The sequence below is a fragment of the Triturus cristatus genome, chromosome 7, assembly GCF_964204655.1.
Source record: "Triturus cristatus chromosome 7, aTriCri1.1, whole genome shotgun sequence".
Lineage (NCBI taxonomy): Eukaryota > Metazoa > Chordata > Amphibia > Caudata > Salamandridae > Triturus > Triturus cristatus.
The window spans coordinates 68033637-68048532 of NC_140590.1; the positions used below are offsets into that span (position 1 = coordinate 68033637).

General features: G+C 50.0%; 1 protein-coding gene across 1 annotated transcript in view; it reads left to right on the forward strand.

The window, feature by feature from the left end:
• Nucleotides 1-14896, forward strand: part of LOC146808839 (transmembrane protease serine 5-like) — a 251149-nt gene that overhangs the window by 144373 nt on the left and 91880 nt on the right. Inside the window, exon 10 of the mRNA XM_085614243.1 lies at nt 1981-2125. Coding sequence (XP_085470369.1) covers nt 1981-2125 — 145 coding nt within the window. The remainder of the gene's footprint in view (nt 1-1980; nt 2126-14896) is intronic.

Genomic DNA, 14896 nt, shown 5'->3' on the forward strand with positions numbered 1-14896 from the left:
AGGATCAAAGGCATCTTTGCTACGCCACTGCATTGCAGTGACCCGGAAGCTGATGCTGACAATTCAGCTGATGAGTTTCCACTTACGGACTCTTTCTTTCATTCAGAGCTTTTTGAACACCCCCACCCCCACACTGCACCTGGGGGAGAGTTGGGGGGGATTGTGCCACACAACGTCCTGCATGTTTTTGACAGACACACTACACAAAGCTGTCTCATTTCAAAACATTTTTCTTTTCAGACCTTTTTCGTTTTTTATGTCGATGAACTTTGCCCAAGACACCTTTGAACATAATAGAGGAGGCCACTGGGTGAGGTTGTCGAAAGAAGCTCAAACGCGTACTTATTTTCGCACTTTTTCCCCTTTCGCTAACCTATTGGAAGCAGCAGGGAGGGCTCGTACTCTGTCTATAACCTGGGGTAGGTTTTCCACTTACCTGGGATGGGTTTGCGCTTGTGTTTGCTGTCATTATAATCTCAATTGTGAATCCTAAGAGGGTGAGGGATGTGCCGTGCTTATGTCTGGCACAGACCCCTGCTGGTGAGGGCTCTCTGTGTCATCGAGAGAGAGAGAGAGAGAGAGAGAGAGAAAGAGAGATGGAGAAAGAGAGAAAAGAGAGAGAGGGAGGCAGAAAGAGACAGAGAGAGCGAAAGAGAGGCAGAGAGAGAAGAGAGACAGGGAGACAGAGAGATGGAGAAAGAGGGCGAGGGAGAGACAGAGAGAGAGACTTAGAGAGGGAGAGAGAGAGAGAGCGAGAGTAAGAAAGAGTGACTTGTGAATGAGCGAGAATACATGAGAGTGAAAGAGAAAAAAACAAACAGCAAGAAAGAGAGACTAATGAAAGAGAAAAATAATACAGGAAAGAGGGAGCAAGAGACAGAGAGAGATTTATGAGAGACAGAGACAATAAATGAAAGAAGGAGAGAGATAAAGACAAACAGTCAGTGAGAGATAGACAAATGAAAGAGAGCGAGAGACAAAGACAGGCAGAGTGAGAAAGAGACTTATGAGATAAAGAATAAATGAGAGTGAGAGAGAAACAATAGTGAGATAGAGAGATTTATGAAAGCGAGAGAGACAATGAGAGCATGAGAGGCAAAGACGGTAGGAAAGAGATTTATGAGAGGGAAACTGAGACAAATGAAACAGCGAGGGAGACACAGACAGAAAGTGATAGAAACTTGTGAGAGAGACAATAAATGAAAGAGTGACAAAGACAGAGAGTGAAAAAGAGAGACCTATGCGAGAGAGAAATAAATGATAGAGGGAGAGAGAGATAAAGAGACTTATGAGAAAGAGATAGAGACAATAATGGAAAGTGCGAGAGAGACAAAGACAAACAGACAGTGAGAGAAAGAGGCTTATGGGAGACCGAGAAATGAAAGAGTGCGAGAGACCAAGACAGAGTGAGAAAGGGACTTATGACACAGAGAATAAATGAGAGCAAGAGAGAAAAAGACAATGTGAGAAAGAGAGATGTATGAGAGACAATAAATAAAAGAGCGATACACAAAGACAGAGAGTGAAAAAGAGAGACTTTAGTGAGCGAGAGAGACAATGAGAGCAAGAGAGACAAAGATCGTAAGAAAGACTTGTGAGGGAGAAACAGAGACAATAAATGAAAGAACGAGAGAGACAAAGACAAAAAGTGATAGAGACTCATTCGAGAGAGACAGTAAATGAAGGCACGAGAGAGACAGACAGAGCGAGAAAGAGAGATCTATAAGAGAAATCAAAGATTGAAACGGTCTTCAGATAAAAGTTACCTAAGAAGCGATCCCCCCCTTCCAGAGAGACTGAATGGCCCTGGCACAGAGCTCCCCCTCCCTCTTAGAGGTCTCTCTTCAGTGTGAGAGGGGCAGGGCAGGACAGGACATTCAACTCTCCTCTTTGAGTCTCTCTTTCTGCTACCCATGGGCAAGCGCATGCAGGCATGTGCCTACCACCCTTCCTCCGGCTAACACGCTCCTCCTCCCGCAGGTTACAGGAACCCGGTGCTGCTGCTGGGGGGCAGCTCCCTACTCCAGGTGTACAACGGGTCTGAGGGCCGCTACTACACCGTGTGCCACGAGGGCTGGGACCCGGCGCACGGCTGGATCACGTGCAGGGAGCTTGGCTTCAACAGGTGAGTGAGGGGGGAGGTGTAAGGGGATAGAGTGGACAATGGTGCCCAGCCAGTTGATGTAAAGACTTGTCCTTCAAGGTGGGAATATGTGAGGGGAGGGAGTGAGACAACGGTGTCCAGTCTATGGATGCTGTACAGACCTCTCCTTCAAGGGGAGTGAGGTGGGCAGGTGTAGGAAAGTACCTTTTTGCATGGTTAGTTCCCATGTTTTGCCTGATGTATGATGTGATTTCGAACTGTAAGTGCACTGGGTCCCTGCCAGCCGGGTTCCCACTGCCAGATCTCCTTCCCAAGCCCTGTACAATGATTGACACAACTTCAGCTACCCCTGTAAGTGCCTAGTAAGTGGTACCTCTGGTACCTAGGGCATAGGTACTGAAGCGGGTCCCCTGGGGCTGCAACACTGGCTGTGCCCCCCGCAGGGACCCCTCACCAAGACAATGCACTCTGCCATTGCAGGCTGCGTGTCTTGGTGCATGTAAAATCCAAAGAGACAACATGGCACACAGCCCTGTGTGCCTTGCCACCCATACACTGCAAATAATATAGATACGTCCCCCCTATTGCAGGCCTTTATCCCTAAGGCAGGGTGCACTATATCCCATGTGTGGGCATATCTGCATTAACAGATATGCCCATACAAAGCCCAGTCCATTCTGTGATGTAAGTGAACAGGGAAGCCATAAAGAGTACATGGGCCGGATACTTGTCAACATGGGTTTCCCAGCTCTATGATGGGTTCACTGATTTCTAAGATGTTTGGTACCAACATCTTATCCTAATAAATCCTCAATGCCAGTGTTGGATTTATTAATAAATTCACACAGGTGACCCTATAAAAGGGTCCCCTGAAAACCCTACCAAGCACTGGTGTGGTTCCAGTCTTGTTTTCACCAGCCTCCAGGATAGGATGGCCAACTCGGCGGGAAACTTCAAAGGCGAGGCTGCCTTCGAAATCCAACTTAGGAACCTCTAGATAGTGGGGGAAGCCAAACCCCCTTTCCTGCTCCACTTTTGGCGGGGCAGAAGTTAGATTAGGAGGAGCGTCCCCAGTTAGCCTGCACCACCCTAGGGTGGGGCAGATGATGTGAACCCCTCTCCTGAAATTCCACAATCTTGGGATGGTGGAACAACAACCTATCAGGGCTAAGGTAGTCCTTCAAGGTGAGTGAGGTTCAGATGTGTGAGGACAGAGAGTGAGACAATGGTGTACGGCCTATGATGTTTCTGTAGACATCTGGCCTCAGACAGGTGAATGTAGTGGGTAGGTGTGAGGGCAGATGGAAAGTAGGACCAGTGACAAAGAGGAAAGAGAGTGAGAGAACAGTGCCCGTCCTGTGGTTGCTTCTGTAGGGACTGACCGTTAAGGTGAGTGAGAAGGAGGTGTGAAGGGAGAGGGCAAGAAGGGACCGGCAAGGACGAGGTGAGACAGGCACAGGGTTGCATACCTTTGGAAGTTGGTGGGGCCACAGTCCCTACTTGAGGTCACCCAGAATATGGCTGCTACGTTGGTGTTGGGCGTCCCTAAACATCTCTGGGTGAGGAAGGGATTGCAGTTTCTTCATTGGCTGCTTGTGAGGAAGCGGTTAATGTTCAAAGCCCTGTGCTTGGTTTACAAGGCCCTCAACCAGCAGGGCTCTTGCTATTTGAGAACCAGCTTCAATTGGTATCTTCCTTACAGACTATTGAGATGGGCTTGTTAGAGGAAAGTGATTGTACCCAGGTTCTGGAAGTTGAAATGGGGCGAGGGTGCCTTTCCTGTGGCAGCTGCCAGGCTATGCAGCACTCTCCCTGCTCACACTGTGAGCCTTAATACTTATTCTATCTTTTGGAGGTACCTGAAAATGTGGCTCTTCTCGCAACCTTAACTACTTTTGCTGGCTTTCCCCATTTGCTCCTGCCAGTTATAGCGCTTTAATGCCTCTTTGGTTTTATGCGCTTTCTGAATTCAAAGTTCAAATTCATATTCCTGCCAGGAGGCCGAACAGAAACCTTCTCACGCTCTGTTCACACTGCGCAGGTTCCCCGTTCACCTTTGTGAGTAAATGTGGGTTTATTTGGGACCCCCAAATTGGAATTATAATTTTATTTTCAAAATCGGCCCTGCCAAGTTTCATGAGCGAAATAAGAATATGTAGAGGCAAATACATAACATAACTAAAGTAAAATAATATAAAGTAATACAATTTAGGGACCTAAATGCTTCACTGTAAAAACGTTTTAAAAATAAGAACATCCTTCTACTATCTCTAATACCAAAGTTTTAATGGGAGGAGACAGTTGAAGGAGCACCTTTTCCTTTCTGCTTCTTGTTTGTAGGTTTGGCACGAGCTGCCCTTAGGTGTCAACATCCTATCATGGGCTTCCTTGAAGGAGAGTCGAAGCGTCTCGCTGAAAGAGGAATACAGTCTTCAGAATTCTTTAGTAGAAAGATCCTAGGGAGTTTTGCTTGTGTGATCACTCCTTACATTAAGGCCTTGTTGCCTTTAGCCTCACCTAGTTGTGTGCTTTGAAAAGAAGGCAAAACAAGTAAATGTTTCACTGTGAAATATACATCACTGGCATTTGGGTGTTCGAACCACGAGTTACTTTTTAGGTCTCGCCTAGCGTTGCAGCGCAAATGCGCTACCATCGCTTTGTAAGGCATGCAGTATACACTATAGTGTGGCAGCTTTGTGGAAGCTCCGCCCACTCTCCGGCCCATCTTCTTCATTGGCTTAGGTTTTAAATGCTGCCTTCCGATTGGTTTTAAGCTTGTTAGTCCCTCCCCATAACAGCCATGTCAGTCATTTGTGTCCTTCCACGGCTACTGGCCCCTTCACAGCACAGACTACTTTCTTCTTCTTAGGTCTTGCCTAGCGTTGCAGCGCGAATGCGCTGCCATCGCTTTGTGAGGCATGCAGTATACACTATAGTGTGGAAGCTTTGTGGAAGCTCCGCCCACTCTCCGGCCCATCTTCTTCATTGCCTTAGGTTCTAAATGCTGCCTTCCGATTGGTTTTAAGCTTGTTAGTCCCTCCTCATAACAGCCATGTCAGTCATTTGTGTCTTTCCACGGCTACTGCCCCCTTCACAGCACAGACTACTTTCTTCCTGTGCCCCCACCCACAGTCCGATGCCTTCTCGCCGCCACCCCCCTCGTGCCTCATCGCCCACACGCATTGCTATTTGCAATGCAATAGGTCTCACGTAAATGCGAGTCCTATTGCATTGCCAATGCTTGTTGGTATTACTCTAATCTGTTTTACGCAGTGCTTTAGGGTCACAACACTATATAGCCTACCCTGTAGATGAGACAAAATCCACGGTTCAGCAATTAGACAAAAGAAAATGTATGCTCTCCGGCTTTCTCTTATTCGCCGCGCCAATGTCAGTGCTGACAGAGCCCACAAGAGGGCAGCAGAGCTCCAAACAAAATGACTTTGCAGCAATTTATTTTCAAGACAATCAAACTGTCCATCTCAGAACCATCATTTCAATGTACGCTGCAGAATATGAAAATTCTCTATTTCCATACATGTGGGCTAAGTAAAATTCAGCAATCCAACACACTTAAGAACTGAATTCAGACATTTTCAATTGTGCGCCCCAGGGAGTATTGTCCTCTCGTTCCAATCACGATATTGCTTCAAGAGGAAAGGTTCATCCATTTGTTAAAAAGAGCGGCTTAAGTGTTTTTTAGACTGGAAAATAAACATCCAGGATTTAATTAAATAAAATCTGAGATTTAAGTACTCGAACATTCCTTGCTGAGTACAAACGTGTCCCCTACCTCTCCTGGACCGACCAGTCTCCTGTATGTAACAATCTCTTGGGGCTCTCAGACATTTCCCAGGTCACAGCGCGGGCAAGAAGATGTACTCTGCAGGAGGAAGAGAGGCTCTGCTGCAGGATGAACCGTGCGCAGCTTGTTCTAAAACCCACGGCATAGCAAATATGCAGTAAATATGTTTTAAAAATGCTTGTTTTTAAAGCAGTATTACTGCATGTTGGAAAGAACATTTTTGCTAGTCCAACAGTGCTTGTCAAAATTAGTAATTTTCTATCCAGATCATTCTTTCGGGATCTTCAGCCAGTTTCTTTATTTCAAAGATTTTACTCTGCTGGACACTATTTCAGAAGTGCCTTCATTGTAGCATTGGGTGGGCCTGGGTTTGTTGGCGGGTTCTGGATTTCCATTAAAATTAGGCCTTTCAACTTACCTGAGTTACCATACCGCATTTTTGTTGTGCTAAATTTGTTTTTCGCTGAGTAGAACAGGTGGCCATTTTCTGGTTAATCTGGGACTGACATGTAACTCTGGGTGCTGCTTAGGAAACCAATGAAATTGCCAAATGCTTTCCACAAAAATCATCTTTCTAGACACTCTATTGGTGAAATATCTACACATATGCCCTAGATGTTGAACTATAGCTCATCCTTTCCCTTGGATTAGCAGATCAAGGATAGGGTACCCATGTATTTTCAAAAACAATAGATCAGCCTCACCGCATCCCTTGACGTTCCTGGTTACCTCTTCCATGTGCCTTTGCCAAATAAGGATATCTAAGCTGATTAATTCTGAAAGGGGACTCAGGTCCTAGCTTTCTTTTTTTTTTTTTAAAGAATTTTATTGTTTTCGTTCATAACAGTACTTTGCATTAGTAGTTGATTACATATTCGTTTTCCATCATATAACAGTGTCGCACCTGGCCCTACATCCAACCCTCCAGTAGTGCTTCTGCACAGTTTTCCAGTTCTGACATCCACGCCCCAAATGTTCGCATCAGAGTTCCTCTCCTCAGTCAGTGTCAGAGGCTTCATCGTCTTGCGTTTGTGGTGGTTCGCATATGTCCCCTCTGTATTTGTTCCATGCCCCCCACACTTTATTCCATTTTTGAGGACACCCCCGCCTGATGAACACTGATCGCTCGGCCAGCATAGCCATATCCATGTCCCTTCCCCATATGGACAGCAACAGCGCCTCTCTCACCCCCATTTCTGAGCTATGTTCCGCTTAGCTAGCACAATCCCCAGCGTAGCCCAGCTCTGAGCCTGTCGGCTAAGGTCATTGGGTTCCCACATGTTTAGCAGGCAGCGCCTGGGCTCCGGCACCAGTGACACTCCCCCCGACTGGGACAGCGTCCGCATCACCCGCCTCCAGTATTCTTGGATTATGGGGCACTCCCATATGGTGCGATAGAAGGTACCTGTGAGAAGTTGGCCTGATATGTAGTGCTCACTATTCTAGTGATCACTGTGTATCATTCCAAACGACCCTTATTGATGATTGGTTGTAAGTCAACCTTTTAGACCAGCTATCCTAGTAGCGTGAATACGAGCAGTCTTAGGCTAAACTCTAGAGGGCGTGTTAAGCCAGCTGTTTACCATCACATATACCCCTTGAACACCAAGTGAAAGGACACCACACAAGTTGTTATGAAAATAAAAGGATATTTATTTATAACAAGACTACCCTGGCTCTTTATGAGTCAGGGAGCTAAGCACACTACAAAACTCTTAGGAAAATACTTCAGTTGCACAATTTACACAAATGCCCGAGGGGCACGAGAAACCACCTACACTAACAGTGAAATGCGAATGGTTAGAGTCTGGAGGTACTGATTCCGGAGTGATCCGATCAGTGGGACTAAACGAAAAAGGAACTGGACACTTGTAGAGCGAACCTGCGATGGAGCACCGAGATGCTCGAGTTACCTAGCCCGGAGGCTGCGGCTGCGTGAAGTTCGTCAAGATGTCGGGAGTCCTCGTGTAGTCTCAGGAGCCTGAAAGAAGAAGTTGCTGGCAGGCGACCAGTGACGATGTTCAGAGCGATCCAAGCCTGGATCGGTGATGAAGGAAAACCTGAAAGCAGAGGGGACTCAGTTCTCAACCGCTAGCCAGCGATCGTGTGGGTACCAGGAGGGTACCGGCTGAAGTCACCTCGACCAGGTGAGTGGGTGACGTCGGACTCGGCTGTTCCTCGGACCAGGAGGCGCGGCGGCGACCAGGATGGAGGGCGAGCTGTCCCACGAAGGTGTCTGCTGTCGATGATGCTGGGCCCAGGAAGGGGCAGCGGATCTTGGCAGTGGCCACCCAAGCGGGGGAGTCAAGATGGCGTCGGGAGTGGACCAGGAGGGTCCGGGGTACTCCTCTGTTGAAGGGGAGCAAGAGCCAGTCTGGAGCAACCAGACTAGTGATGAAACCAAAACGTGGTGCGCCGTGAAGAGGGCCACAAGCCGGTCGGCAAGTGGTCGGACAACGCGGTGAACAGCAAGGAGCGGAAGGGCCCCCACGCAGATCTCGTGGATGCTGGGGAGACAGACTTCGATGCTGGAGCTGCTCAGGGTTTAGGGCTTCTCAAACCCTAGGTGCACTCACTCGAGGGTCCCTCGGTGGGCGTGCTAGATAAGCGTCGTGCAGGTTCTGAAGATAGCCGGTCCCGCAGGTCTCGTCACACCTACGACTCTCAGCTGAGCTGATGAGGGAGGTAAAAGGTCAGAGATGGCAGGGAACTCGGGTCTCGTCGAGCTGGGCAGTCTTGATCCGTAGGAGAGACTTACAGCAAACCGCAAGCGCTTAGGTGGTGCCTGCTGGTGCAGGGTGGCTACTCCTTAGCCACAAGGGAGAGTCTTCAGAAATAGTCAAGAGTTCCTTTCGTGGAAAGTGGTTCGTGATTCGGAGGTATCCGATTATCTGATTATCCGATTATCCAATTTGGGAAGGGGACTCGCTCCTACCTTTATTCTAAGAAAAAGGGGCTGGCCCGTGACTAGGTTCTACCTATGGGTGGAGCCAGGAGGGGGGTGGTTACACCCCTATCCTTTGTCCGGCTTCGCGCCAGCTCAGGGGCTGGTGTGCCCCCGAAACTGGTTTGAGCCGGGCTATGCACAGTGAGCACCGGGGTGCCACTTGCAATCACCTTCCTTTCAGCCCTGCCTACCTGGGATACACAAACCCTGTCTGGGACGGTGCTGACACCGCCCTCGACAGGAAACCCTTTGTCCAAGCTCCCCTCGCTGGAAGGTCCCCCAGCAGCGGGAGGTCAGACTTGTGTCTGGTGGCAGCATCCATTTTGTGATGCTGAGGCTTGAGTCAACTTTAACCGGGGTTCAAGGTTACTTCCATGTCGTGTCCCTCTAAAAGGGGGGAATGCCAACCCCGTCACCAGGACTGGCGAGGGGTTCGTATTCCCATTCGTATGACACCTTACTCGACATGTGTAGGTGATGCGAGGCCAAAGTTAGCAGATAACCGCAAGGATTATAAGGCATTAAAAGTAGTTGGCCCGCGTCACCATGGCACGGCTATTAGGACTTGGTTCCGCAAGCCGTCGACGGGCTCAGCTCGCGCCAGAGCACCGTCCCACAGGATCCCCTGCACTCTGCCTTCAGGATTGATAAGGCCTGCTATAGGAGTGACTGATAGGAATCCATGTGTCCATTTTAGGGGTTAGGTGTAGGAATACTACAACTACAGCAACGGGTGATTACACCACGTGGCCCCAGCTGTCGTGCAGCCAGTTGTGTCAGATTTGGGCGGCCATTCCAGGGGTGGCATAATACCTGCTTCAGCCCCTGGTAGGCCCTGGGTACACCGGTGCCCTGGATACCTGTGGTATGCTGAGACAGGGACTGACAAGGCGGCCCAGTTCCAATTAGTGGATGCACCTAACGTACATGTGCGTTAATTTCGAGAGAGAACAGCTAGGCTGTGGGTCTGATTGGCAGGCCCACAGCCGGAGAAAGTCGTAAACCAATGAAGCAAAAGCAAAAAATCTGGGTGATCATAGGATTGCAGACCCTACTCTCCTACATGACCCCCCCCCAAACTTTGGGACAATAAGCTAACCTTGACCAGGTGAGTCTTCTTGCTCTAAGTGGAAATACCTGGAGAGCCCATCTGCATTGCCATGATCAGTGCCAGGTCTATGCTCCACTGTGAAGTCCATCCCCTGTAGGGAAATGGACCACCTAAGTAGTTTGGGGTTTTCACCCTTCATCTGATTTAGCCACAAGAGGGGCTTATGGTCGGTCTGAATCTTGAAGTGAGTGCCAAACAAGTATGGCCTCAACTTCTTCAGGGCCCAAACCACAGCAAAGGCCTTCCTCTCAATAGCTGACCAATTCTTCTCTCTGGGGGTCAGCCTCCTGCTAATAAAAGCTATGGGCTGGTCATGACCATCAAAATTCAGTTGCGATAGAACAGCTCCCACACCCAGCTCCGAAGCGTCTGTTTGGACAATGAATGGTTTGGAGTAGTCTGGACTCTTTAGGATAGGTGCTGTGCACATGGCCTGCTTTAGGTCATCGAATGCCTTCTGACAGCTTGCTGTCCACTGAACTTTTTTTGGCATCTTTTTACTTGTCAGGTCGTTTAGCGGGGTCACAATGGATCCATAATTTCTGACAAATTTCCGGTAATAACCAGTCAGGCCCAAGAAAGCTCGAACCTGAGTCTGGGTGGTTGGAGGAGCCCAGTCCTGGATGGCCTGTATTTTGCTCTCCAATGGTTGAACCTGGCCTCCACCTACAAGGTGGCCCAGGTATACAACCTGTGTCTGCCCTATCTGGCACTTGGTGGCCTTGATAGTGAGGCCTGCCTTCTGCAGGGCCTCTAACACTTTCCTCAGGTGGACCAGGTGATCCTCCCAGGTGGAGCTAAAGACAGCGATATCGTCCAGATACGCCGCACAGAAGTCGTCCAACCCAGTGAGAACTCGATTCACCAGCCTTTGGAAGGTGGCAGGTGCATTTTTCAAACCAAAGGGCATTACCACGAACTGATAGTGCCCACCCGGGGTAGAAAATGCTGTTTTGGGCTTGGCCTCCTCAGCTAACCTGATTTGCCAATACCCAGCTGTCAGGTCAAACGTACTTAAGTAGCTGGCCGAGGCCAACCGGTCGATAAGTTCGTCTGCTCTTGGTATCGGGTGGGCGTCAGTCTTAGTGACCGCATTGAGACCTCTGTAGTCCACGCAGAACCTCATCTCTTTCTTACCGCCCTGGGTGTGAGGTTTCGGCACGAGCACTACGGGACTAGCCCAGGGGCTGTCCGAGGGTTCAATGACTCCCAGCTCCAACATTTTCTGCACCTCTGTCTTGATGCAGTCTCTGACATGATCAGGTTGCCGATAGATTTTACTCTTTACGGGCAGACTGTCCCCAGTGTCGACCTCATGGGTACACCACTTGGTCTGACTGGGTGTCAGAGAGAACATATGTCGAAAGGATTGAAGAACCTGTTTACAATCCTCTTGTTGATGTCCAGAGAGGCTGCCACAAAAGACAACACCATCTACTGATCCATCGTCAGGGTTCTGAGAGAGCAGGTCTGGGAGAGGGTCACTCTCCTCCTCCTGTCCCTCATCTGTGGCCATGAGCAAGCCCATGCCCTCCCTGTCGACATATGCCTTGAGCCTGTTTACATGGAGCACCCTGTGGGGGCTCCGAGGAGTTCCCAGGTCTACCAAGTAGGTGACCTCTCCCTTTTGCTCAATGATCGTGTGGGGCCCAGACCATTTGTCTTTGAGTGCTGCTGGGGCCACTGGCTCCAGCACCCACACCTTCTGTCCAGGCTGGTACACAGTCAGGACAGCCTTTTGGTCGTGCCAAGCTTTCTGTAATTCTTGGCTCGCCTCCAGGTTTTTAGACGCCTTTTCCATGTACTCCGCCATCCGCGAGCGGAGACCGAGCACATAGTCCACAATGTTTGATGCCGGCTTTCTGAGAGGTCTCTCCCATCCTTCCTTTACCAAACAAAGGGGTCCCCTTACAGGATGTCCGAACAGAAGCTCGAAAGGGCTGTAGCCAACCCCCTTCTGCGGGACCTCTCTGTAGGCGAACAAGAGGCAGGGTATCAGGACATCCCATCTCCGCCGAAGCTTTTCAGGTAGTCCGTGAATCATCCCTTTTAGGGTCCGGTTGAATCTCTCAACCAGCCCATTGCATTGTGGGTGATAGGGTGTGGTGAACTTGTAGTTGACACCACATTCCTTCCACATAGCAGTCAGATATCCCGACATGAAGTTTGCACCTCTGTCTGAGACGACCTCCTTAGGGAAGCCCACTCTGGAGAACACTCCAAGTAGGGCCCGTGCCACCACAGGTGCTGTAGTGGTCCTAAGGGGAATAGCTTCAGGATACCTGGTGGCGTGGTCCACCACCACCAGTATGAACTTGTGCCCTGATGCTGTCTGGGGTTCCATTGGTCCGACAATGTCGATCCCCACTCGTTCAAAGGGTACCCCCACCACTGGCAGTGGTATGAGGGGGGCCTTTGTCGTGCCACCTGACTTACCACTGGCTTGGCAAGTGACACAGGAGCGGCAAAACTCCTTCGTATCTTCGGACATGTGGGGCCAGTGAAAGTGTGGAACAATTCTGTCCCAAGTCTTATTCTGGCCTAAGTGACCTGCAAGGGGAATCTCGTGGGCCAAGGTGAGAAGGAAACCTCTCAGAGACAAGGGGATGACCAACCTCCTGGTCGCACCAGGTTTGGGGTCTCTTGCCTCGGAGTACAGGAGTCCATCGTCCCAGTACACTGTGTGGGTACCTGTGGCGTTCCCTGCAGCCTCAGCAGCGGCCTGCTGTCTGAGGGGTTCAAGTGAGGGGCAGTCTAACTGTGCCTTCCCCAGGTCTTCCCTGGAGGGTCCCCCTGAGCCCAGAAACTCAACCTGACCAGGTTCAAGCTCTTGCGGCTCAGTTTCCCTCAGTTCTTTAAGGTCAGCCTCCTCGGAGACTTGATCCACGACCTGGGGCAAGGGGGAAGGCGAAGCCTTACCCTTACTGCTCCTTTTCTTGGAAGGTGCCTGGTCCGTTCTTCCAGGATCCAGCACCTGTTCAGTGGGGCATCTTTTGGCCTGTGACCTGGTCACAGCAAGGACATGTGCTGGCAAGCCTAACATCTCCATGTGAGTCCTCTGCTCCACTTCTGACCATTGTGACGTTTCCAAATCATTGCCCAACAGACATTCTACGGGGAGGTCTGAACTAACCACAACCTTTTTCGGGCCACTTACCCCTCCCCAGGAGAAATCAACAACTGCCATACTGTGATTGGTAGTGACGTTGCTGGCATTGGTCACTAGGTAACTGGTACCTAGCATGATCTGTCCAGGGTCCACGAAGTTAGGCGTCACCATGGTGACACTGGCACACGTGTCCCTGTAGGCCTGAGCCACTCTTCCATTTATCAAAGGTGTCTGTCTGTATTTGCCAAAAGTATTGGGACTGGCGTCAGGGGACATATCCATATCCCCTGTACAGACAAGGACGGCCTGAGTGAGCGTGCCGACTAAGTCGTCACTCCCCTCGGTTCCCAAGGTTAACCCAACTAATGCCTTGGGAGGCGCACTACCACTGCTGACTGTACTAGGGGGTGCAGGTGCCTTAGGGGCTGCAGTGGCAGGAGTTTGCCCTCCTTTCTTGGTGCACTCACTAAACCAGTGAGTCTTACTTTTACAGTATTGGCACCACCTTTTTGACTGGCCTTCTTGAGTCTTCTTCTTCTGTGAAGCCTGACCCCCACCCTCTTTGGTTTGTTGGGGACCTGTCGAAGACTTCTGGTCATTTTGTTCGTTCTTGTTACCCTTTTGGTCTGCTTTCTTCTGACCACCCTGGTTCTGATTCTGGTTCTGCTTGACCCTTGTTCTGACCCATCTGTCCGCCTTCTTTCCCAATTCTTGGGGAGAGGTCAGATCCGAGTCGACAAGGTGCTGATGCAACAATTGGTTCTGACAGTTGTTTAAAATCTGTTCTCGCATGATAAGATTGTACAATCCTGTGTAATCAGTAACCTTGCTACCCAGCAACCAGCCTTCCAAAGCCTTAGTGGCACAATCGACAAAGTCAGCCCAATCCTGAGACTGAATTTTCTGGGTGTCCCGGAACAGCACCCGGTACTGTTCCGTGGTTAAGCCGAACCCATCAATCAGTGTGTTCTTCAGGACCTGGTAGTTGTTAGCATCCTCAGCTCTTGTAGTGAGGAGCTTGTCCCTTCCTTTACCTTCAAAGGAAAGCCACAGTATAGCTGCCCACTGACTTGGGGGGACGCACTGGACAGTGCAGGCCCTCTCCAAGGCAGTTATCCACTTGTGGATGTCGTCCCCTTGTTTAAAGGGGGGCACGATTTTACTCAGGTGTCTAGTGTCTATACCCCTGTCTTTCTCTCTAAGGAGAATGCTGCCACCAGTGGGATCTAACCCACTTAATTTCTGTTCTCGGGCCAAGGCAAGTCTTTCTTTGGCGAGGGCAAGTTCTTCCCGCTCGATCCTCAGATTGACCTCCCGCATCTTCGCTTCATGCTCCCTCCTCTGAGGGGAAGTCATTCCTCTCTGAGAGGATGCCTGAGAGACATGTGTATGAACCGATCTGCCAGAGCCTCTGGAGAGAGACCTAGCTCGTCCGTTCCCAAGGTTAAGCCTGCTTGAGCGTGGGCCCGGGGCTCCCCCAGTTCCATTCTCATGCCTGCTTAAGTTGGTCCTTGTAAGCCTGCCGACTACCACTGGACCTTTGTCTGCCTCGTCTCCCGATAACTCGTCCTCGTCCTCCTCCTCTGTGTGAGGGTCGAGGTCCGGGTCACCGAGGGTTCCCTCTAAGGGCGGCATGTTCCCATCTGCACTGGGGGGACCTGTGTTAGAGGACCTCCTAGCATCGTACGCCTCTAAGAGACCTATCAGTATTGCGATGGTAGGGTTAGAACCCTGGTTTAGCTTCCTGGAGGCACACAGTTGTCGCATCTCCTTGAAGCTAAGAGTTGCATATCGTGACACGACCTGTGGAGGGTCACTGA